The 24,101-nt window shown below is 43.6% G+C and overlaps 1 protein-coding gene across 1 annotated transcript in view; it reads left to right on the forward strand.

Annotated features, from left to right (window-relative positions):
• Positions 1–24,101, forward strand: part of LOC308467792 (putative helicase senataxin) — a 232,024-nt gene that overhangs the window by 43,792 nt on the left and 164,131 nt on the right. Inside the window, exons 5-6 of the mRNA XM_080989496.1 lie at positions 15,488–15,707; positions 16,581–16,700. Coding sequence (XP_080845622.1) covers positions 15,488–15,707; positions 16,581–16,700 — 340 coding nt within the window. The remainder of the gene's footprint in view (positions 1–15,487; positions 15,708–16,580; positions 16,701–24,101) is intronic.

The following is a 24,101-nucleotide window of genomic DNA, read 5'->3' on the forward strand; positions in this document are numbered from 1 at the left end:
CATCCAACCAAGTCAGGTTACACATGCCAGGTCAAGTCCTCCATACTGGAGTAGATAGATGGGCCTGTTAGAACACGCTTCCTGCAAAAGGATGGTTGCTTCAAGATTGCATTACTACAATGCACTCTGTGTGACATTCCTTGCGCTTGATCCAGAAGCTGCAGTTAGTGCAGAATGGTGCATCATGGTTGCTGACAGGAATGAGACCGTGTCAGCATATAACACCTATGCTCACATACCTGCACTGGTTGCCCATTTGGTATATAAAACACTGAACAGCTTGCAACCAGTTTACTTGAGAGATGGCCTTACCCCATATATGCCCATTTGACTGCTTCAGTCTGCAGAACTGACACCGATACAGGTGTCACATAATACTCGTTCTGCCGTTGAAGGAAATCAATCTTTTAGCATGGCAGCACCTACACTTTGGGGCTCCCTGCCTACTAACATTACTGTACTCTTTTCAGCACCTGCTAAAAGCCAAGAAGAACACCATTCCAAAAATGAGTTTGACGATTCCCTTGCCTTTGATGAAAAGAGACACTTAAACTCTTTTTTAGCCCTCCCTTACCAGTCACAGGAAGAAATCATTAGCAGAACGACTTCCTTACAATACACCCTTATTCACTTTTGGCCTCCAGAGAAAGCTAATACAATCACGGATCAAATTATGGAAATAATGTCTAACCAACACAGAGGTAAACAAAGGGAAGAGGTGGAGAACCCCCCCCCCAATAAACAAAGATAATCAAATTGATAAGGAACACCCTCCTATCAGAGAGTATAACTATGCTGTCCCTTCAAGTTATTCTATAACCTCTATTGAATGGCTCCAAAGAAGATTTCTTAATCTGGAAGAATTAGCTCTCCCTGACCTGAAATCAACCACCCAAATTCTAACTACTAAAAAGGAGTTCTCTAACCCTTTGATAGGAGGCGGGTCTGTGTTTGTGGACAAAGTTGGGGAATCAAATCAAATTGTAGAACTGGATTGATATAATGATTCTTGTAATGAACAGTTCAATAGAGTTTTCAGCACCCAGTGCCACACAAACCTGGGGGGGGGACACACACACACATGAAGTTCAAGCCTTGTCTGACTATGAAGTTATAACTCCAATAAGGAATTCAGCAGGCCAGCCGCACAATCAACCTGTCCTCAACAATACATGCAAGGTCTTATCATGGAATGTGGCAGGATGGTCCCCCAAGTTAGAAGATATGAATTTTAAAGAATTCTGCATAAATTTTGATATTCTCTGCCTACAAGAAACTTAATAAAAACATTCCTTCCAGTAGCACCTTAGAGACTAACTAAGTTAGTTATTGGTATGAGCTTTCGTGTGCATGCACACTTCTTCAGAACATTATCTGTTGCTGGAATTCAGAAGCTGACAAAGACTTGACCAGCAATGAACTTTTTATTGCTTCACACACAGAGATAGCCAGACACACTCCACATTAGTAAGTTGCAGGATTGAGTTTCCGACTTCTCCTTCCCTCATTTAAGCCTCCCTCCCGGCAGCCTTCTGTGACTCAGCTCTAAATTGCTTTGCCCTTTTCTCTGCTGTACCCTCTCAAGCTCTGAAGGGAAGAGGGAAAGGGGCTGGAACAGAACTGTCTTGCAGAGCAGGAGACGTAGCCCTGTCAGAGTCTGTGCCCACACTGAGCCAATGTCAGGAACTGGCTAGATAAGTAGTGGTGGCAGCCAGTTAACCAGGAGGGACCAGGGAGTGACACTGGGGAAGAAGAGGATTTTGAGCCTGGTTCAGACTGGTGGGACATGGAAGAGCTATCCACGGAGGGAACTAGCAAGGAAGCATCAGAGCTGGAGAGTTTTGGGGAGGGGAGTCCTCTGATTTCCAGCAACAGACGGCGGCCAGCGCCTTCGCCAAAGACAATTTGGCTGCGCCGAGGGAGTGAAGCACCAGGATGGAGCTTTTTTCAGAGAAAGATGGCCAAGTTCTACGTCAGTGCCACGACAGCTCACTGGCGGGCCGCTTCGGACAGCATAAAACCTTGTATCACTTGATGCGGCAGGTTTTGGTTTTTTAAAAATCCTTTTTATTGGTTTTCCAATAAAAACAGCCAATCAACATATCCGGATCATAATCCAATTAAAAATAATAAACTAACATTTTAAAAAATGACCGATTATAGTCCAAATTGTAATTATTAATTTCCCCGGGCTCTCCATAGTCTGGACCTTTGAAGCATATCTCCAAATCTTTGTTCCTGCCTCTTCTCGTTGTTTCATATTTTCTGCCTTCTGATCTTAACGCTTTAAAGTTCTCTGTCCCTGGCTCTGCGATTCTCAGTCATGTCAGAATTCATATATCCTTTCATCTGTCGGATACAGCTTTATTTGTGTATATATATATTTTCCCCCTTCATGGATCACTGCCTTGCCGTGGTGAAGGGGTTTGAATAACTCAGAGAAGCTATGAGCTATGCCGTGCAAGGCCACCCAAGATGAACAGGTCATAGTGGACAGGTTTGACCAAACGTGATCCACCTGGAGCAGGAACCGGCAAGCCACTCCAGTATCCCTGCCAAGAAAACTTCATGGACAAAGACAACAGGCACATAAAAGTTATGATGCTGGAAGATGAGCCCCTCAGGTCGGAAGGCGTCCAACATGCTACTGAGGAAGAGCGGAGGACAAGTACAAGTAGATTCAGAGCTGATGAAGCAGCTGGGCCAAAGCCAAAAGGACGCTCAGTTGCGGATATGCCTGGAAGCGAAAGGAAAGTCCAATGCTGTAAAGAAAAATATTGTATAGGAATCTGGAATGTAAGAACCATGAACCAGGGTAAGTTGGATGTGGTCAAAAATGAGATGGCAAGATACTGACATCCTGGGCATCAGTGAACTAAAAAGGACGGGAATGGGCGAATTCAGTTCGGATGACCATCATATCTACTACTGTGGGCAAGAATCCCGTAAAAGAAATGGAGTGGCCCTCATAGTCAACAAAAGAGTGGCAAAAGCTGTACTGGGATGCAATCTCAAAAATGATAGAATGATCTCGATACGAATCCAAGGCAGACCTTTTAACATCACAGTAATCCAAGTTTATGCACCAACTACTGGTGCTGAAGAAACTGAAATTGAGCAATTCTATGAAGACTTACAACACCTTATAGAAGTGACACCAAAGAAGGATGTTCTTCTCATTATAGGGGATTGGAATGCTAAAGTAGGGAATCAAGAGATAAAAGGAACAACTGGCAAGTTTGGCCTTGGAGATCAAAACGAAGCAGGGCAAAGGCTAATAGAGTTCTGCCAAGAGAACAAGCTGGTCATCACAAACAAGCTTTTCCAACAACACAAGAGACGACTCTACACGTGGACATCACCAGATGGGCAGCATCGAAACCAGTTTGATTATATTCTCTGCAGCCAAAGATGGAGACGCTCTATACAGTCAGCAAAAACAAGACCTGGAGCTGACTGTGGCTCAGATCATCAGCTTCTTATAGCAAAATTCAAGCTTAAACTGAAGAAAGTAGGAAAAACCACTGGGCCAGTAAGATACAATCTAAGTCAAATCCCTTATAAATACACAGTGGAAGTGAACAGGTTTAAGGATTTAGATTTGGTGGACAGAGTGCCTGAAGAACTATGGATGGAGGCTCGTAACATTATACAGGAGGCAGCAAGGAAAACCATCCCAATGAAAAGGAAATGCAAGAAAGCAATGTGGCTGTCCAACGAGGCCTTACAAATAGCGGGGGAGAGAAGGCAAGCAAAATGCGAGGGAGATAGTGAAAGATACAGGAAATTGAATGCAGATTTCCAAAAAATAGCAAGGAGAGACAAGAACGCCTTCTTAAACGAGCAATGCAAAGAAATAGAGGAAAGCAATAGAATGGGAAAAACCAGAGATCTGTTTAAGAAAATTGGAGATATGAAAGGAACATTTCGTACAAAGATTACCATAATACAGTGGTGCCCCGCAAGACGAATGCCTCGCAAGACGGAAAACCCGCTAGACGAAAGGGTTTTCCGTTTTTGAGTTGCTTCGCAGGACGAATTTCCCTATGGGCTTGCTTTGCAAGACGAAAATGTCTTGCGAGTCTTGAGTTTTTTTTCGCTTTCCCCCCCTTTTTCTAAGCCGCTAAGCCGCTAATAGCCTTTTAGCAGCTATTCCGCTAAGCCGCTAAGCCTTTAATAGCCGCTAAACCGCTAATAGCGCTAATCCGCTAAGCCGCTAATAGGGTTGCTTCGCAAGACGAAAAAACCGCTAGACGAAGACACTCGCGGAACGGATTAATTTCGTCTTGCGAGGCACCACTGTAAAAGACAAAAGTGGAAAGGACCTAACAGAAGCAGAAGACATCAAGAAGAGGTGGCAAGAATACACAGAGGAATTATACCAGAAAGATTTGGATGTCTTGTACACCCCAGGTAGTGTGGTTGCTGACCTTGAGCCAGACATCCTGGAGAGTGGAGTCAAATGGGCCTTGGAAAGCACTGCTAATGACAAGGCCAGTGGAAGTGATGATATTCCAGCTGAACTATTTAAAATTTTAAACGATGATGCTGTTAAGGTGCTACACTCAATATGCCAGCAAATTTGGAAAACTCAGCAGTGGCCAGAGGATTGGAGAAGATCAGTCTACATCCCAATCCCAAAGAAGGGCAGTTTCAAAGAATGCTCCAACTACCGCACAATTGCACTCATTTCACACACTAGCAAGGTTATGCTTAAAATTCTACAAGTCAGGCTTAAGCAGTATGTGGACCGAGAACTCCCAGAAGTGCAAGCTGGATTTCGAAGGGGCAGAGGAACCAGAGACCAAATTGCAAACCTGCGCTGGATTATGGAGAAAGCTAGAGAGTTCCAGAAAGACATCTACTTCTGCTTCATTGACTATGCAAAAGCCTTTGACTGTGTTGACCACAGCAAACTATGGCAAGTTCTTAAAGAAATGGGAGTGCCTGATCACCTCATCTGTCTGCTGAGAAATCTCTATGTGGGACAAGAAGCTACAGTTAGAACTGGATATGGAACAACTGATTGGTTCAAAATTGGGAAAGGAGTACGACAAGGCTGTATATTGTCTCCCTGGGCCACTGGGCCCATCACCACCTGGCAAATAGAAGGGGAAGAAATGGAGGCAGTGAGATGTACGGGAATATGTACGGGGGTGCGACCGCTGCCAAAGGGCAAAGGGGGGGCGGGCTGCCCCCGCAGGATTACTGGAACCCTTACCCACGCCGGGAAAACCCTGGGAGGTGGTGTCCATTGATTTTATGACAGATTTGCCCAAGTCCCGGGGAAAGACAGCGGTCATGGTAGTGGTCGACCTACTGACAAAAATGTGCCATTTTATAGCTTGCTCACATGCTGTAACGGCAGAGGAAACAGCCCGGTTGTTTGTAGAGCACATCTTCAGGCTGCATGGCGCCCCCTTGAGGGTTATCTCCGACCGCGGGAAACAATTTACTTCCCGGTTCTGGAGGAAGCTCATGAGCTTGCTGCAGGTGGAGGTGGGTTTCTCGACGGCGAGACACCCGGAGACCAACGGGCAAGCAGAAAGAGCGAACAGTATACTCCAGCAATACCTACGCTGCTACGTCAGCGAGAGGCAGAACGATTGGGTGGAGAAACTAGCGCTGGCTGAATTCGCGTACAATAACGCGGAACACGTGTCCACGGGAATGAGCCCATTCATGGCCAACCATGGGTGTCATCCCAGGGCCTTCCCGGGGAGTGGGGAGGAAAACTGGAGTGTACCCGCGGCAGAGCAGTTTGTGGAAGAAATGGAGGCCCTGCACCAGCAACTTAAGATGAACTTGGAGCGGGCCAAGGAAACTTACAAGAGGCAGGCAGACAAGCACCGCAGGGAAGGGGAGACCATACGGGTGGGGGACCGGGTGTGGTTGTCCACCCAAGGGCTACCTTTCAAAGGGGGGTGCAAGAAGTTGCAGCCTAGACGGCTGGGACCTTTTGAGGTAACACAGCAAGTTAATCCCGTGGCATTTAAGCGCAAGTTGCCTGATAGCATGAAAATACACCCGGTTTTCCACAGGTCCCTGCTCTCACCGCATAGGGAGGGGCGGGAATTCCAGGGGCAAGAGGGAGAAGTCACCACACACCCGCAGGTAGAAGAAAGGGAACACCATCACAGGGCCACGGAAATACTGGACTCAAGGTGGCGAGGGCGCCAGGTGGAGTATTTGGTAGCTTGGGAGGGGGAACCCGGGTCCGAAAACACGTGGGTTCCCACGGAAGCCTTCGATGACAGGTATCTGGTGGAGGTATTCCACCGCCGGTTCCCGGACAAACCCAAACCCCTGGAGAGATTCTGGGAGGAGCAATTTGGAACCACAGACGATGAAGAGGTTTTTGAGGGATTTTCTGTCTCCGAGGAGGAGGGAGGAGAGGTTTCGGAGGAAGAAGAATCAGACTGGGAGAACCACCCCATTGGCAGGTGTAAGAGCGGGTGGGAAGCAGGTTTCAAATCCACAGAAGATGGTGACAGTTCCTTCCGGGGGTTCCCCGCCTCGTCGGCCGACGAAATGGAAGAAGTTGATCGCACAGGTCGGTCCAGGGGTGGAGGGGGTTCTGGGGGGGGAGGTGGATGTCAGGGAACTGACATCGGAGCGAGAGGCGAAGGGGAGGCTCCTAGATGATGCTGGAGAAGGACCCAGCAGCAGGGGGAGAAACAGCTCAGTAGAGGGGGAAGCAAATCAGCGCAACACCAGGGATAAAGGGGGGCAGATGGGGGAATCGGAGAGAGGGCTCCAGGACTCTTCACTGGAACTCAGTGAGGAGGGCACAGGTCCTCCGCTACCCACGCCCTCCCTGCGCAGAAGACTCCCGCGCAGTGAGAGGAGGAGGAGACTGGGTGTCAAACAACTTTTATGTTGGAAGAGGTTCAAGAAACGCCCACTGACGGATTCTGCCAGCGACTGAGGCAGCCACGATGAGAAAGGGCTGTGCAGTCAGAAAGGTTTAACAAGGCAAATTAGCCTAGAGAGGCACCAGTTTACGCACGAGTAACTCATACACACTACAACACGCTAGCAAGGTTATGCTTAAAATTCTACAAGGCAGGCTTAAGCAGTATGTGGACCGAGAACTCCCAGAAGTGCAAGCTGGATTTCGAAGGGGCAGAGGAACCAGAGACCAAATTGCAAACATGCGCTGGATTATGGAGAAAGCTAGAGAGTTCCAGAAAGGCATATACTTCTGCTTCATTGACTATGCAAAAGCCTTTGACTGTGTTGACCACAGCAAACTATGGCAAGTTCTTAAAGAAATGGGAGTGCCTGATCACCTCATCTGTCTCCTGAGAAATCTCTATGTGGGACAAGAAGCTACAGTTAGAACTGGATATGGAACAACTGATTGGTTCAAAATTGGGAAAGGAGTACGGCAAGGCTGTATATTGTCTCCCTGCTTATTTAACTTATATGCAGAATTCATCATGCGAAAGGCTGGGCTGGATGAGATTGCCGGAAGAAATATCAACAACCTCAGATATGCAGATGACACAACCTTGATGGCAGAAAGTGAGGAGGAATTAAAGAACCTTTTAATGAGGGTGAAAGAGGAGAGCGCAAAACATGGTTTGAAACTCAACATCAAAAAAACGAAGATCATGGCCACTGGTCCCATCACCTCCTGGCAAATAGAAGGGAAAGAAATGGAGGCAGTGAGAGATTTTACTTTCTTGGGCTCCATGATCACTGCAGATGGTGACAGCAGTCACGGAATTAAAAGACGCCTGCTCCTTGGGAGAAAGGCGATGGCAAACCTAGACATCTCTTAAAAAGCAGAGACATCACCTTGCCAACAAAGGTCCGTATAGTTAAAGCTATGGTTTTCCCAGTAGTGATGTATGGATGTGAGAGCTGGACCATAAAGAAGGCTGATCGCCGAAGAATTGATGCTTTTGAATTACGGTGCTGGAGGAGACTCTTGAGAGTCCCATGGACTGCAAGAAGATCAAACACATCAATTCTTAAGGAAATTAGCCCTGAGTGCTCACTGGAAGGACAGATCGTGAAGCTGAGGCTCCAATACTTTGGCCACCTCATGAGAAGAGAAGACTCCCTGGAAAAGACCCTTATGTTGCGAAAGATTGAGGGCACAAGAAGAAGGGGACGACAGAGGACGAGATGGTTGGACAGTGTTCTCGAAGCTGCTAACATGAGTTTGACAAAACTGCGGGAGGCAGTGGAAGACAGGAGTGCCTGGCGTGCTCTGGTCCATGGGGTCACGAAGAGTCGGACACGACTAAACGACTAAACAACAACAACATATATTTTTTCAAGTGTCTATTTGCTAGCACAGCTTTCCCTGACTCCGTTCCAATCTTCCAATCCGGGCTGTTGTCCAAGCTTTTCGTTTGAGATTTAATAACATAGTAGTTTCCACATTGTTATGTTATTACTGTAAATTGTTAAGCATGCTGTTTGCAATAATGCAATGTAAATGAGCTGTATTCCACAGATATAAGTCATTTGGCGATTGATCAGCCTCTCAGAGACCACACAATCCCCCCCTCTGGGCCCTAGAAGGGGGGCTGCTAGACATCCATCAGCCTTCTCTCTCGCTCATAATGAAAAACTTCTGCAAACAGCTGCACTATATGTAGTCCCAAATTGTTATCTCCAGTCATTACAAAGTCAGCCAGCAAATATCTCTCGCTTCTCTCAAAAAGGGGGGAATTCTCATTTTTCCGTTCTGCGTCATATTAACAAGCGCTGTCTTGTTTCTTCTTTCATCTTTATCATAGAATCATAGAATCATAGAGTTGGAAGAGACCACAAGGGCCATCGAGTCCAACCCCCTGCCAAGCAGGAAACACCATCAGAGCACTCCTGACATATGGTTGTCAAGCCTCTGCTTAAAGACCTCCAAAGAAGGAGACTCCACCACACTCCTTGGCAGCAAATTCCACTGTCGAACAGCTCTTACTGTCAGGAAGTTCTTCCTAATGTTTAGGTGGAATCTTCTTTCTTGTAGTTTGGATCCATTGCTCCGTGTCCGCTTCTCTGGAGCAGCAGAAAACAACCTTTCTCCCTCCTCTATGTGACATCCTTTTATATATTTGAACATGGCTATCATATCACCCCTTAACCTCCTCTTCTCCAGGCTAAACATGCCCAGCTCCCTTAGCCGTTCCTCATAAGGCATCGTTTCCAGGCCTTTGACCATTTTGGTTGCCCTCCTCTGGACACGTTCCAGTTTGTCAGTGTCCTTCTTGAACTGTGGTGCCCAGAACTGGACACAGTACTCCAGGTGAGGTCTGACCAGAGCAGAATACAGTGGCACTATTACTTCCCTTGATCTAGATGCTATACTCCTATTGATGCAGCCCAGAATTGCATTGGCTTTTTTAGCTGCCGCGTCACACTGTTGGCTCATGTCAAGTTTGTGGTCAACCAAGACTCCTAGATCCTTTTCACATGTACTGCTCTCAAGCCAGGTGTCCCCCATCTTGTATTTGTGCCTCTCATTTTTTTTGCCCAAGTGCAATACTTTACATTTCTCCCTGTTAAAATTCATCTTGTTTGTTTTGGCCCAGTTCTCTAATCTGTCAAGGTCGTTTTGAAGTGTGATCCTGTCCTCTGGGGTGTTAGCCACCCCTCCCAGTTTGGTGTCATCTGCAAATTTGATCAGGATGCCCTTGAGTCCATCATCCAAGTCGTTGATAAAGATGTTGAATAAGACCGGGCCCAAGACAGAACCCTGTGGCAGCCCACTAGTCACTCTTCTCCAGGATGAAGAGGAACCATTGATCAGCACCCTTTGGGTTCGGTCAGTCAGCCAGTTACAAATCCACTGAGTGGTAGCATAGTCAAGACCGCATTTTACCAGCTTCTTTACAAGAATATCATGGGGCACCTTGTCAAATGCCTTGCTGAAATCAAGGTAGGCTACATCCACTGCGTTCCCTTCATCTACCAGGCTTGTAATTCTGTCAAAAAACGAGATCAGGTTAGTCTGACATGACTTCTTTTTCAGAAATCCATGCTGACTATTGTTGATCACAGCATTCGTTTCTAGGTGCTCACAGACTGTTTGCTTAATGATCTGCTCCAGAATCTTCCCTGGTATTGATGTCAGACTGACTGGGCGGTAATTATTTGGGTCCTCTCTTTCCCCCCTTTTGAAAATAGGGACAACATTTGCCCTCCTCCAGTCTGCCTTCGCCTGTTCTCCAGGAATTCTCAAAGATGACTGCCAGTGGTTCTGAGATCACATCTGCCAGTTCTTTTAATACTCTTGGATGCAGTTCATCTGGCCCTGGAGACTTGAATACATCTAAACTAGCCAAGCATTCTTGTACTATCTCCTTAGTTATTCTGGGCTGTGTTTCCTCTGCTGAATCATTTGCTCCAAATTCTTCAGGTCGGGCATTGTTTTCTTTATCGGAGAAGACTGAGGCAAAGAAGGCATTGAGGAGTTCAGCCCTTTCTGTGTCCCCTGTTTGCATTTCACCATCTTCTCCTCTGAGTGACCCCACTGTTTCTTTGTTCTTCCTTTTGCTATGAACATACCCATAAAAGCCTTTTTGTTGCTTTTAACCTCTCTAGCAAGCCTGAGTTCATTCTGTGCTTTAGCTTTTCTGACTTTGTGTCTACACGTGCTGGCTATTTGTTTGAATTCCTCTTTGGTGGTTTCCCCCCTTTTCCATTTTTTGTACACATCCTTTTTTAATCTCAACTCAGTTAAAAGTTCTTTAGATAGCCACCCTGGCTTCTTTAGGCACCTTCCATGTTTCCGTCTCATTGGTATTGCCTGACGTTGTGCTTTTACTATCTCCCTCTTAACAAACTCCCAGCCATCATGAACTCCCTTTCCTTTTAGTATTACTGTCCATGGGATCTCACCCAGCACTTCCCTAAGTTTTATGAAGTCGGCTTTCTTAAAGTCAAGAAATTGAGTCCTAGTATGCTTGGCTGCTCCTTTCCGCTGTATAGTAAACTTCAGAAGAGCATGATCACTCGCGCCTAATGATCCTTCCACTTCTACCCCACTAACCAGGTCATCAACATTGGTTAGGACCAGATTTAAAATGGCTGTTCCTCTTGTTGCTTCTCCCACTTTCTGGACAACGAAGTTGCCTGCAAGGCCAGTGAGGAATCTGTTTGACCTTATGCTCTTGGCTGAGTTTGACATCCAACAAATATCCGGGTAATTGAAGTCCCCCATTACTACTATCTCCCTTCCTTTTGCATGCTTGGCCATCTGTTCCAGGAAGGCATCATCTATGTCCTCCGTTTGGCTTGGGGATCTATAGTAAACTCCCACAATGAGGTCACTGTTATTCTTCTCTCCCTTAATTTTGAGCCAAATGCTCTCACTTTGGCTTTGAGGTTCTAAATCTTGGATCTCTTCACAGGTATACACATCCCTGACATATAACGCCACTCCTCCTCCTTTCTTGTCTGGTCTGTTTCTCTGAAATAGATTGTATCCCTCCATTATTACATTCCAATCGTGGGACTTATCCCACCAGGTTTCAGTGATGCCTATTATGTCATATTTAGTTTGCTGTACCAAGAGCTCAAGCTCATCTTGTTTATTTCCCATGCTTTGCACATTAGTGTACAGACATTGAAGTCCATTAATCATTCCCCCGTGTCTCTTATTTAAGGATGTTTTCCTCCCACCACTAGGTCTGCGTGCTGTTTGCTCCATTTGGTCTATGACATTTGGATGATCATCTTCATCAATTGATAGACTCCTACCTTCAGGAGCACTGTCTCCCTCCCCCACATTAGTCAGTTTAAAGCCCTCCTGATGAGGTTTCTGAGATTTTTGGCCAAAACATTCCTCCCAACCGTTGTGAGGTGCAGCCCATCGCTTGCCAGAAGTCCATCTTCAAGAAACTGCAGCCCGTGATCTAAGAATCCAAACCGTTCCTATTTACACCATTTGCGAAGCCAGCTGTTCACTTCCACTATTTTCCCCTCTCTCCCTGGGCCACGTCGTTCAACTGGGAGGACAGATGAGATGACAATTTGTGCATTTAATTGCTTCAATTTCCTGCCCAGAGCCTCGTAGTCTCTTTTGATCTTCTGGAGGCTATTGCTTGCAGTGTCATTGGTTCCCACATGAACCAAGAGGAAGGGGTATTTGTCAGTGGGTTTTATGATTCCTTGCAGTCGTTCAGTTACATCTTGGATCTTAGCCCCGGGGAGACAGCACACTTCCCGAGACCTCTTGTCAGGCCCACAGATAACTGCTTCTGTTCCCCTCAGTAGGGAATCCCCTATCACCACTACACGCCTCCTCTTAGGTCTGGTCGGGGTTCTTCCGTGAGCTGTCCGTTCCAAGGTCACCTGCACATTCCCTGAGGACTGACTTTGCTGCTCGTCTTCATATACCTGATCGACTGTAATGAGGGAGAGATCCTCAAATGGAGTCTGCTCTTCGTCTTCCATGCTAGGGGAGAGGACCTCAAAGCGATTGTGTATTTCTAAACAATCAGAGCGAACCCTGGGCCTCCTACTTCTTTGAGTCCCGTTTCTCCATATATCTGGCTCCTGTGCTGGTGAACTAGCCTCTTTCTCAGGGGAGTCCCCTGTCTCCTCCTTGGTGGAGACGGTGTGCTCTGTTGCTTCCAAGAAGAGCTCCAGCTCTCTAATTCTTTGGAGCGTAGCTACATGTTCCTCCAGTTGCTGGACTTTGTCTTCTAAGAGGGCAATCAACATGCAATTGCTGCAGGTAAAGCTGCCTGCAACCTTTGGCAAGATGGCAAACATTGCGCAGGAACCGCAGGCGACTGCAGCTGTTCCCTCCCCCTCCATCTTGAGAACGTGTCGTTGGGGGTGGCTACAGCGATCCTCCATCATAAAAAGCGTGAAGACAGGACAAATAACTCCCCCCCCCAAAAAAAACCTAGGTCTCCCCCAACAAACGTTTGAGACTAGCTCCCCTAAATCTAAAAGATGGATCAAACCCTTTTTGCTCCTTCTTCAGCTGCTGCCCTGCAAGCTCTGATAAGCTCCTCCCACAGCTAATCACCTGCCTCAACAGAAACCCTGCCCCCTCTGACCTTTGCACAGGGAGAGCAGCTAATGAGCCACAAGTCTTTCAAGTCTAAGTAAAGCTGTGCAATTGAATACTTAATTATAAATAGAAGTCCGTCTGTACTCGTTTTTTTTTTAAGTTTCTTAATGAGGCTTGGCATTGAAAACCAAATGTAGATGTTAAGAAGAGAAAAAAGACACACCAAACACCTCCGTAATCCACACGCCATGATGAGAATCTCTTTGAAGAATCTCTTAAACACCAGGAACTGTACAGTTCTGCAGATTTTTCTTTAGTCTTCTTCGGTCCAGGCTATGTCTGTTTATTGTCCAATTCCAATCATTTTATCGAACAGATATTTCCGGCTATGAGAATGACATCGGAGAGTGCCAGCCGGGTCGTGCTCTGGGACCCAGTGTCCTGCCGCTTGCACCTTGATGCAGGCTGACAATCTCAGATGCGGCAGTTTTGGTGGCCGTGGGTGCCTGAGGACGTCAAGGAGTAGGTTCACGCCTGCAAAACCTGTCAGTGTGCCAAGTGGCCACAAGAAGCCCTGATGGGGCCACTGCAACCCCTGCCTACATCGCAGGGGCCCTGGGAGACCATAGCCATGGACTTCATTACTGAACTGCCGTCCTCGTGACAGCAGACTGTGATCTGGGTGGTGGTGGACCTGTTTACCAAGATGGCACATTTTGTGTCTTGCAAGGGGCTTCCAACAGCCTAAGAGACAGCCCAGTTCTTCGTAGATCATGTCTTCAAGCTGCACAGTCTGCCACAGCGAATTGTGTCTGAAAGAGGAGCCCAATTCACCTCCCAGTTCTGTAAGAAGGTCATGCAACTTCTGGACATGGAACTGCGCCTCTCTTCAGCTCATCATCCGGAGACCAACAGAGAGGCAGAGAGAACCAACAACACACTGCAGCAGTACCTGTGTTGTTACGTCAGTTACCAGCAGGATGACTGGGTGGCCTTGCTCCTCTTGGCCGAGTTTGCGTATAAAGAAGTCTGACCCATCTTCTTTAACTTTCCATATGCTGGTGGAATCCCACCATTCCAAATGGTTGGCTCGCATTGAAAGCAGAATCAGAACATGTGGCCTATCACTCGAGTCGCTGCTTATGCTCCCATAATTGGAAGCATTCCGGACAATCAAGTGCAGAATCCTAGAGATTGAATTCCAAGCCCTTAGCAGTACAGCCAATAAAACCGGTTCCCCATTGGGGTTGGGAATTCTACCCTCATTTGGCCAGGGCCCTCCATATTTACATTACCTTTATGCTCCCCACCTAAGCAGAGCTATTTCCCTCTCAAGATTTCACATCTTGCCATCTAGTAAGATGTTAGATTCTTGAAAATCCCTTATTCTGAAAGGCACTGCCCTTGTGGCACAAAACAGGCTGTATCTATCACACACGTTTTATTTCATTGCCCAGTTTATGCAAAAATAAATGATTAGTATTTGGCCCCCTTATTGAAGGAGGGGATCTTCCAGGGTGACCTATCTGTTGAATAACTGTAGGAATGACTTGGAGAATGCGGCAAGATTTTGGAGTGACGCCATGAAATTACGTCGCCATAGGTCCTAAGAGCCACCTTTGTATCTCACAACGTCTGGACAGTTTTATCCTAAAGTGCCTCCTACTATGTTTTGTTACCTGTGTTGTTTTCCAATCCATGTATACGACATACTCTTACTATGCCAATAAAGGAGATTGATTGAGAACTAACTTATACTTAAGAGTACACCCATTGAAGTTAACAAACCTAAGTTGATCGTGCCTGTCAGGGGACTGCCATCAAAAGGGGGGAGGGAGGCAGGAACGATAGGGAAACAGACATGCAGCTTCCGTCGCCTAGTTTTCACAAGGGAATCAAACATAAGGAAAAGAGGAGGAGATTGGGGGTGTCCAGGTTCTTATGTGGGGGGGGGGGGCGGAAGAACCCACTCTTGGAATCTGCTACTGACTGAGGCAGACATGAACTTTGGACTTCTGCACTGTACATAGTTTGCACCAAATAAAACCTATAAAAAGGCAGGTCGGAGTCCTGGCTGTTTACTCGTGAGCAACCATACGCATCCTTGACAGCGCCCATCAATTTCAGTGGGCCTGCTCTGCATAGGACTGACACAGGATACAACCCAAAGTAACATCCAAACTGTTCTACATTGTCATTAACACAGTTCTATTTTTAGTAATTCTGCCCAGAATCTTTTTTTTAAAAGGTTGTTGTTAAAAGGTGGTCTCTTGTCCCTCAGTGTCTAGGGTGGTTGGGAAGTGAGGAGGCTAGGAAGTTCACAACCTTCAAATAAGCATTTCTAGAAATAGATATCTAGGCTGTCTGGTTTGGAATTTGAACCTTTATTTTACGCTTTATAATAGTTGCTTTTCATGCCAACTTGCTTCCTGCCCCAATTTGTCTTAACAATTACTGTTGTGATTCCTTACTGTAGTAATTCCTAGTGTCCCTCCAAACCCACAGATTCGCCAGTGGGCCATCCTGAAAGCCAGGAGCCTGGGGAAGGTGGACAGGGACGACTATTACAACATCCAGGAAGTGTTGACGTGCTTGTTCAGAGTCATAGAGCTGGACCACTTTGAAAACTCTGATACTTATGACCTTGCAATAGTTGAGAAGGGGAATCTTATCTTGTTGCCTCGCCACCTGTATGATACCACCAGTTACAAAAACTACTGGCTAGGTGAGTAGAAGCAAGCTGAGATGTTAGGCATGAACCATTCTATAGAGAGTGGTAGCATTGTAGTACAGCAGAGATGGCTAAACCTTTTTGTCTTTTGGCGCATGGGCAACATTGGCTCATAACAAAACCTCTGAGGGCTTCATGCCAGCACTGTGTGTGCCCCCAAAATGGGCATGGGGTGAGCATGGGTACAACCACCCCACACTCAGTCTGTGTGTCTTCCCCTCCAGTGCATGCATGCGCACACACACACACAGACACACACACACACACACACACACACACACACGGAAAGCTACCTTACACTGAATTTGACCATTGGTCCATATAGCTAAAAGCTTACTAACCTGTGGTCTTAGATGTTGCTGGAATATGTTTCTCATAATCTTGGACTATTAGCTTGCCAGTTGGGGCTGATGGGAATTGTAGTCTAATAGAATTTAGAGGGCTGCAGGCTTGCGCCCTGAGGCTCCTTTTCTCCTGTTCCTTGTAGAATGAAAACTTTCCTTCCTTTACCTGTATCAGACATTTTTGTGTGGCATTTAACTGTTGCATATATCATTTTTAAAAATTACACCATCTCAACTATGTTTGTGCAACCTGTTCAAAGAAATGTGTAATGAAAGCTAACATGATGCCCTCCAGATGTTGTTGGATTCCCAACTCCCATCAGCCCTAGTCAGTATGGTCTGCTGCCAGGGATGATGGGAGTTGTATTCCCAAGCTCTAGAGGGCTCCAGAGATTAAAAGTTTGAGTGGCATGCTAGCAGGTGCAATGACAAAAGTAGGTTTTGTTTTGGTTGTGGATTAAGATCGGGAGTTAAGCCAACACCCAGTGATAGCTTCTGAACTTCCTCATTTTCATTGTTGTAGGTATCTGTATGTTGTTGATGGTGCTGGAAGAACAAGCCATGGATTTGTTGTTGTTTGGCCCAGACAAGCAGATTGACTTCATGCCGTGCATAATGAAGGCCATGAAGAAACCAACGGAGGGTAAGTAACTAATAATCATTGGGGGCAGTGATACAAGCAAATTAAAAACAGTCTGAGTGTCCACTCTCTTAAGGTAAAATCATTCCTTTCACAGAACTTGTACGCCAAGTAACTTACTTAATGTGGAAATGTTATGGTATAGTATATGATGGCTGACAGCTAGTTTCTTTTTTAAAAAAACTTTTTTATTTATTCAAAATGAAAAAGTAAAAGAAAAATCATCATTCCATTTTGCATATCATACTTTGGAAAAAAACAAAACAAAATCCATATACACAAAAATAAAGAAATACTAAAACTTTCACCCATGTAGCTTCCCTCCACCACAACTTGACATCCTTTATACTATAAATAGTTTAACATTGTGTCTTGTATTATCCAATATATATCCATTATTAATTTTAACTTAGTTTGATTCATCTTTACATACTTATTCTACGCATAGCAATATATTATTCTTAGAGCAGTGTTTTTTTCATATAGTCCTCAAAACATTGCCATTCCTTCCTTAGATTTTGGTTGGACTGATTTCTTATGGCTGCCGTTAATTTGGCCAATCTTATAAATTCACATAATTTAATTATCCAATCTTCTTTAGTGGGAATGATGTCTCCTTTCCAATTTCTAGCAGGTAGCAATCTGGCTGTGACTGTGGCATATAAAAACATCCTTTTCTTATCCTGTGGGATGTCATTTCCTAAAATACCCAATAGGAACGCCTCCAGTTTCTTCTCTCTAGAAATTTCAAACTTTTTTTTCTTTAATTCTTCATGGATACATCCCCAGAAGTTCTTAACTTTCTCACATCCCCACCATACATGGAACATTGTCCCCTCAATTTTATTACATTTCCAACACAGGTTGGATTTTAGTTTATATACCTTGACTAATTTAGAGGGTGTCATATACCACCTATATAACATTTTTACCAGATTTTCCATAATGGTGTAACAGGCGGTAAATCTGATGTCTGGTTTCCAAAGTTTTTCCCACTGCTCCATCTGCATTGTGTGGCAGATGTCCTGGGCCCATTTTACCATAACATCTTTTATTTGCTCATTTTTCAGGTCCCATTCAAGTAATAGATCTTAAATTTTAGATAATAATTTCTTATTGTTCTTTAATAATATAATTTGTAATTTGGATTCTTCTTTTCCGAAACCTATTTTTTTATCTGATACATTATTTAACTGGTGGTATTGTAGCCAATCGGTGAGATAATGCCTTATCTCTTCAAATGATTTCAATTTCATTTGCCCTTGATCTTCTTTTAGTAGTTGGCTGTAAGTTCCCCAATTGCTACTCATATTTATATTTTAACTGCGAAGGCCTCTAATGGGGACAGCCACCATGGCGTTTGAGGTTCAAGTAATGGTTGGTATCAGTCCACACCTTATAGAGGGCATTCCTAACTATATGATTAGTAAACCCACTGTGGACTTTGACTTTATTGTAGCCAAGGTAGGCATGCACACTGACAACTGGGAAATGCTGGCCTGTGAGCGCTCCAGTTGGAGAACAGCCTTTACCAAAGGTGTCCTGGGCTTTGAAGACACTCAAACTCAGGATGCAAGGGAGAAACGTGCTAAGAGGAAGGCACGCTTGGCAAATCCACACCGTGAACAACTCCTGCCCGGAAATCAATGTCCCCACTGTGAAAGGACGTGTGGGTCCAGAATTGGCCTCCACAGTCACTTAGGGACTCATTGTTAAAACCGTGTCTATGGAAGACAATCTTACTTGGCTACGAGTGATCGCCAAAGAAGAAAAAGAAGAAGCCACCCATATCTGTTGTTGTAACTCTCCAAGTCCAGTAAATCTGTCTTCTCTAACAAGATCCAATCCTTAATCCACGTCAGGAACGCTGCCTCGTAGTACTTTCTTAAATTTAGAAGTGCAAAGCCCCCTCTCTCTTTCTTACCCATCAGTAATTTGTTATTTATACGGGATTTCTTACTCAGCCAGATAAACATTGTCAAATCTTTTCTCCACCTATCTAAACATTCAATTTTCCCTATAATCGGGATCATTTGAAAAAAGGAAGATCATTTCGGGGAGCACATTCATTTTTATTACCAAGATTTTCCCCCAAAATGAAAGTTTTAGTTTGGTCCAAATTTCCAATTTTAAAAAAAATTCTTTCCAAGATTTATTATAATTATCATCAAAAAAGGTTAATATTTTACATTGTTACTTCAATTCTGAGATATTTTGCTTCTTTCACTATCATCAAACCCGTTTTATCCTGTAGCTCCTTTTTCTCCTAACCCCTTAAATTTTTAATCATTAGTTTTGTTTTTGATCTGTTGAGTTTAAATCTAGTACAATCCAGAAACCTCACCAAATGCTGATATTTTTTCCAACGCTTTAGGTATACTCGATTCTGGGTCTTCTACTGTAATGATTAAATCATCTGCAAAGGCTTTCACTTTGAAAGCCTTTTGGCCCAGGGTAATTCCTTTAATTTCTTCTTCATTCCTGAATACCAAGTTTAGTATTTCCAAAGTCAATATGAATAATAAAGGAGAGAGTGGCATAGCTGTCAACTTTTCCCTTTTCTTGCAAGGAATCCTATTCGGAATAAGGGAATTTCCCTTAAAAAAAGGGAAATGTTGACAGCTATGGAGAGTGGGCCTTTTTCTATTGATATATATTCTGTTTCTGCATTATTGATTATTAGGTTGGCTTTTTGTTTTTCATAAATAGCTTTTATGCCTTTGGTAAATTGTTCTCCCATTATAGCTAGGTCAATATCTTTCTTTAAAAATTTCCATGATAAATTATCGAAAGCCTTCTTGGCATCCACTAACATGAAAGCAACTTTCTTATTTGGCTTTAGGTCTAAATACTCAATTAAATCTATCACTACTCTCACGTTAGTTTTCATGTGATGGTCTGGGAGGAATCCGGCCTGATCTTGATTAATTACATCCTTTAGTACCGATTTCGGTCTGTTGGCCAGAATTCCTGCGTACAGTTTGTAATCGTCATTTAAAAGTGAGATAGGCCGATAATTGGTAACAGATTCACAAGGCGATCCTTGTTTATGGATTAGAATTATGTTCGCTTCTTGCCATGAATCTGAGATTTTACCATCTTAGATTATTTTGTTCATAAGTGATTTCATTGGTATGGCTAATGTCTCTTCCAATTTCTTATAATGGATTGCTGGTAGCCCGTCTGGATCAGGTGATTTGCCCAACTTTGAATGCGAAATAATCTGGTGCATCTCCATCATGGTAATTGGCGAATTTAGTTGGTCAATCTTCTCTTCTGGTATTTTGGGAATTTCTTTCCCTTGGAAATACTTTATTATGTCCTGTTCTTCCGCTATTCCTGCCTTATATAAATTTCAAAAGTATCCTAAAAAAGAATTGGTTATTCCTTCTTGGTTGTCAAGGTAAGTGTGGATAAGCCCCAAGGAGCAGAAATCAATTTGGTTGCACCTTCTTCAGATTGCTATTCTATGAATTAATTTCTGCAACTCTCACTCATTTATCCATAGTACATTTGTTGTAGCTGCTTCATGAGAAAAGCATCCAGTTCAGCAACATTAACCCCCCCCCCCATTATAACATTGCCTCATATATATTTACTTCTGCTTAAAATCTTCTGTCAGCACAGTTAATTCTTAAAATCATTAGGTTTTCAGACTTTCTTCATTTCTTACTGTTTGTTAAGCAGTGCTGTTGTATTGCATTCACCACTTGGGAGCACCATAACCATTCAAATGCAGTCATATCAGTGAAAATTTTCCTATTATCTGTTACTTTGTCAGTTTGCCAGCTCTGTGGAAGGAGGCCGTTACATATTAAAACACAGGGATAAGGAAGCCAGCCAAGCAAAGGCAAGACATATAGCAACATCCAGTTAAGGAGAGTGTTAAAATTGATTGATTGATTATATTTCTATCCTGCTTTTCACTCGAATGAATCCCAAAGCGGCTTACAAACAATAAATAATAACAACATGATAGAACATAAAAGAACATCACAGATGCAGGATAAATCATACAGAATAATTAACAAATTGTCAGTGAAACATCACAATTAAAGCAAAAGTCATATTATATGCTTAACAAATCAATGCAGCATTTATAATAAAAAACACTATTAACAATAAAAATATCGCAATCAAAAGATAAACTAAGCAAATTTTTGCAGTCAGGCAACAGCTTGATCACCTGCAGTAGGCAGCATGGAAGACTTGCAGGGGTTACAAGTTGCCCATGAATTCAGCATCAAGTCAGTTCTCCACCCCATTATATGTATTATAATTATATTATACATTATATGGAAAGGAAATATTTATTACAATTTATCCATCCAATCTCCTGTGTGTGGGTTAAGCAGAGTATTAAAACCCCGTATTTGGCAGCAAAATGTAGAAGCTTTGGAACTAGGCTGCAAAACCTTATCTCTTCTGAGCAATTCCAGCTTATAAACTGTCTTCCCTTTGGTTTCCCTCTTAAAAAAAGAATAGGGTAACAACTTATAATCTTATAAAGTAAACTTAAAATATAGTGTCTACTTACTTAACAGTCTTGCATTGGATCACAGGAATGAGTGAGTCTTTTTGTTGTTGTTTTTGCTGACTGTATAGAGCTTCTCCATCTTTGGCTGCAGAGAATATAATCAATCTGGTTTCGATGCTGCCCATCTGGTGATGTCCACGTGTAGAGTCGTCTCTTGTGTTGTTGGAAAAGCTTGTTTGTGATGACCAGCTTGTTCTCTTGGCAGAACTCTATTAGCCTTTGCCCTGCTTCGTTTTGATCTCCAAGGCCAAACTTGCCAGTTGTTCCTTTTATCTCTTGATTCCCTACTTTAGCATTCCAATCCCCTATAATGAGAAGAACATCCTTCTTTGGTGTCACTTCTATAAGGTGTTGTAAGTCTTCATAGAATTGCTCAATTTCAGTTTCTTCAGCACCAGTGGTTGGTGCATAAACTTGGATTACTGTGATGTTAAAAGGTCTGCCTTGGATTCGTATCGAGATCATTCTATCATTTTTGAGATTGCATCCCAGTACAGCTTTTGCCACTCTTTTGTTGACTATGAGGGCTACTCCATTTCTTTTACGGGATTCTTGCCCACAGTAGTAGATATGATGGTCATCCGAACGGAATTCGCCCATTCCCGTCCATTTTAGTTCACTGATGCCCAGGATGTCAATATTTATTCTTGCCATCTCATTTTTGACCACATCCAACTTACCCAGGTTCATGGTTCTTACATTCCAGGTTCCTATGCAATACTTTTCTTTACAGCATTGGACTTTCCTTTCGCTTCCAGGCATATCCGCAACTGAGCGTCCTTTCGGCTTTGGCCCAGCCACTTCATCAGCTCTGAATCTACTTGTACTTGTCCTCTGCTCTTCCTCAGTAGCATGTTGGACGCCTTCCGACTTGAGGGGCTCATCTTCCAGCGTCATAGCTTTTATATGCCTGTTGTCTTTGTCCATGGAGTTTTCTTGGCAGGGATACTGGAGTGGCTTGCCGGTTCCTGCTCCAGGTGGATCACGTTTGGTCAAACCTGTCCACTATGACCTGTTCATCTTGGGTGCCCTGCTTGGCATAGTTCATAGCTTCTCTGAGTTATTCAAGCCCCTTCGCCACGGCAAGGCAGTGATCCATGAAGGGGGAGTCTTTTTAGATGAGTGTAAAAAGCCTAGGACACACATTTTCACTGCCTTCTAATGGCTATGGTGGCTGATTTACCAGAAGTAATGTATTTAGAAGTAATGTATTTAGAATTCACCTCTATACCACCTCTGTTTGTAACCCAGGTGAGGGACCACCTTTTAAATAAACCTCTGGCACTTGGTAAGTGTGGATAAGCCCCAAGGAGCAGAAATCAATTTGGTTGCACCTTCTTCAGATTGATTTAATTAATTTCTGCAACTCTCATCTTGCTTTATTGGCCGAGGAAGCCGGCGTACAGCTTCCGGGTCATGTGGCCAGCATGACTAAGCCGCTTCTGGCGAACCAGAGCAGCACACGGAAACGCCGTTTACCTTCCCGCCGGAGCGGTACCTATTTATCTACTTGCACTTTGACGTGCTTTCAAACTGCTAGGTGGGCAGGAGCAGGGACCGAGCAACGGGAGCTCACCCTGTCGCGGGGATTTAAGAATATTGAGCTATAAGATCATAAAAATAAGACAAAAATTAAGCAGAAGTAATAAATATTTAAAGAACCGGAAGGGGAAGTTGAGGGAAGTCATGAGGAAGGTTTTTGTGTGTGTGTTTTTTATATGACAAATGTTACATTGTGTTATTTGGTTGAATATAAAATTGAAAAATCCAATAAAATTTATTTTAAAAAACCAGCATCATTGACCATATTACATGTATGGGAAACAAAACAGCTTTGACCATATCATTGCAAAAGTGTTTTACACAATAAAATGAACAAGGGCTCTGAGACGTATTTTGTTTTTATTAAATAATCAATAAAACTTATTTTTTTAAATACATCAGATGACATTGTAACATCAGAGGGTACAATTTTAACTATTCTCACGAATGTGTGAGTTATTTCAGGCTCAAAGAGACCTTAAACCTGTCCAAAAAAGTAATATTTTTTTTTTGTAAAAAAAAAACTTCAAAATCAATTTATTTTATAACCACAAAAAACGCCCTCCTTATTTTTACAGCATAATAAGTACATGGTTAGCCCATTCTACAACAAAAGTATGATACACGTGTTAGTTGTGGTTTGTGCGCTATGGCTTATTGAACATACCGGGAATAAAATGACAAAAATTCACTTTGAATGGTTGGTGACCTTTTTCTGTGGCACCTAATACCATTTTTATACCTTATTTTGAAAGAGACCACAATTAGCTTTATTTTGATACCAAAATAAGCCCAATCGGTTGAAAAATAAGCGAAACAGGAGTTTTTTTCTAAACTGACACAGAAATTGCATTAGCCTAAATTGCACAAAAATTGAAATTTTCAAAAAATTCTCCTGTGCCCAATTTTGGACCAAAAAATCTTTAAAAATTTATTTGAGGTTATCTCATAGTGGTGATGGCTTGTGAATGCTCTTTGCAATAAGTACCTCTGATCACTCAGAGATCAGATCACTCTGATCACTCAATCGCCACTTCCTGCCCACCTCCCTCTGCCTGTTCCTGCTCCTCCCTGGCATTCTCCGGCAGTACCATGACACATAAAAAAACCTGAAGAAAATCTGAGTCGTGAGAGCACGGTCAAATATTAAAATCAGGTGATTTGTGATTTGGCGTGGAATGATCCTCGGTTGAAATTCAACCTGATGGAGCCTTCCAAAGAACTCGTTCACTTATTTTTTGGAAGTTTTGGTTGGTCTGGATAAAAGGTGTTGCCTGATACTGGATTTTTACATTTTTTCTCTTGTACCCAACAAGTTTTTCTTT

The sequence above is a fragment of the Podarcis pityusensis genome, assembly GCF_964106645.2.
Source record: "Podarcis pityusensis genome assembly, chromosome: W".
NCBI classification, from domain to species: Eukaryota; Metazoa; Chordata; class Lepidosauria; order Squamata; family Lacertidae; genus Podarcis; species Podarcis pityusensis.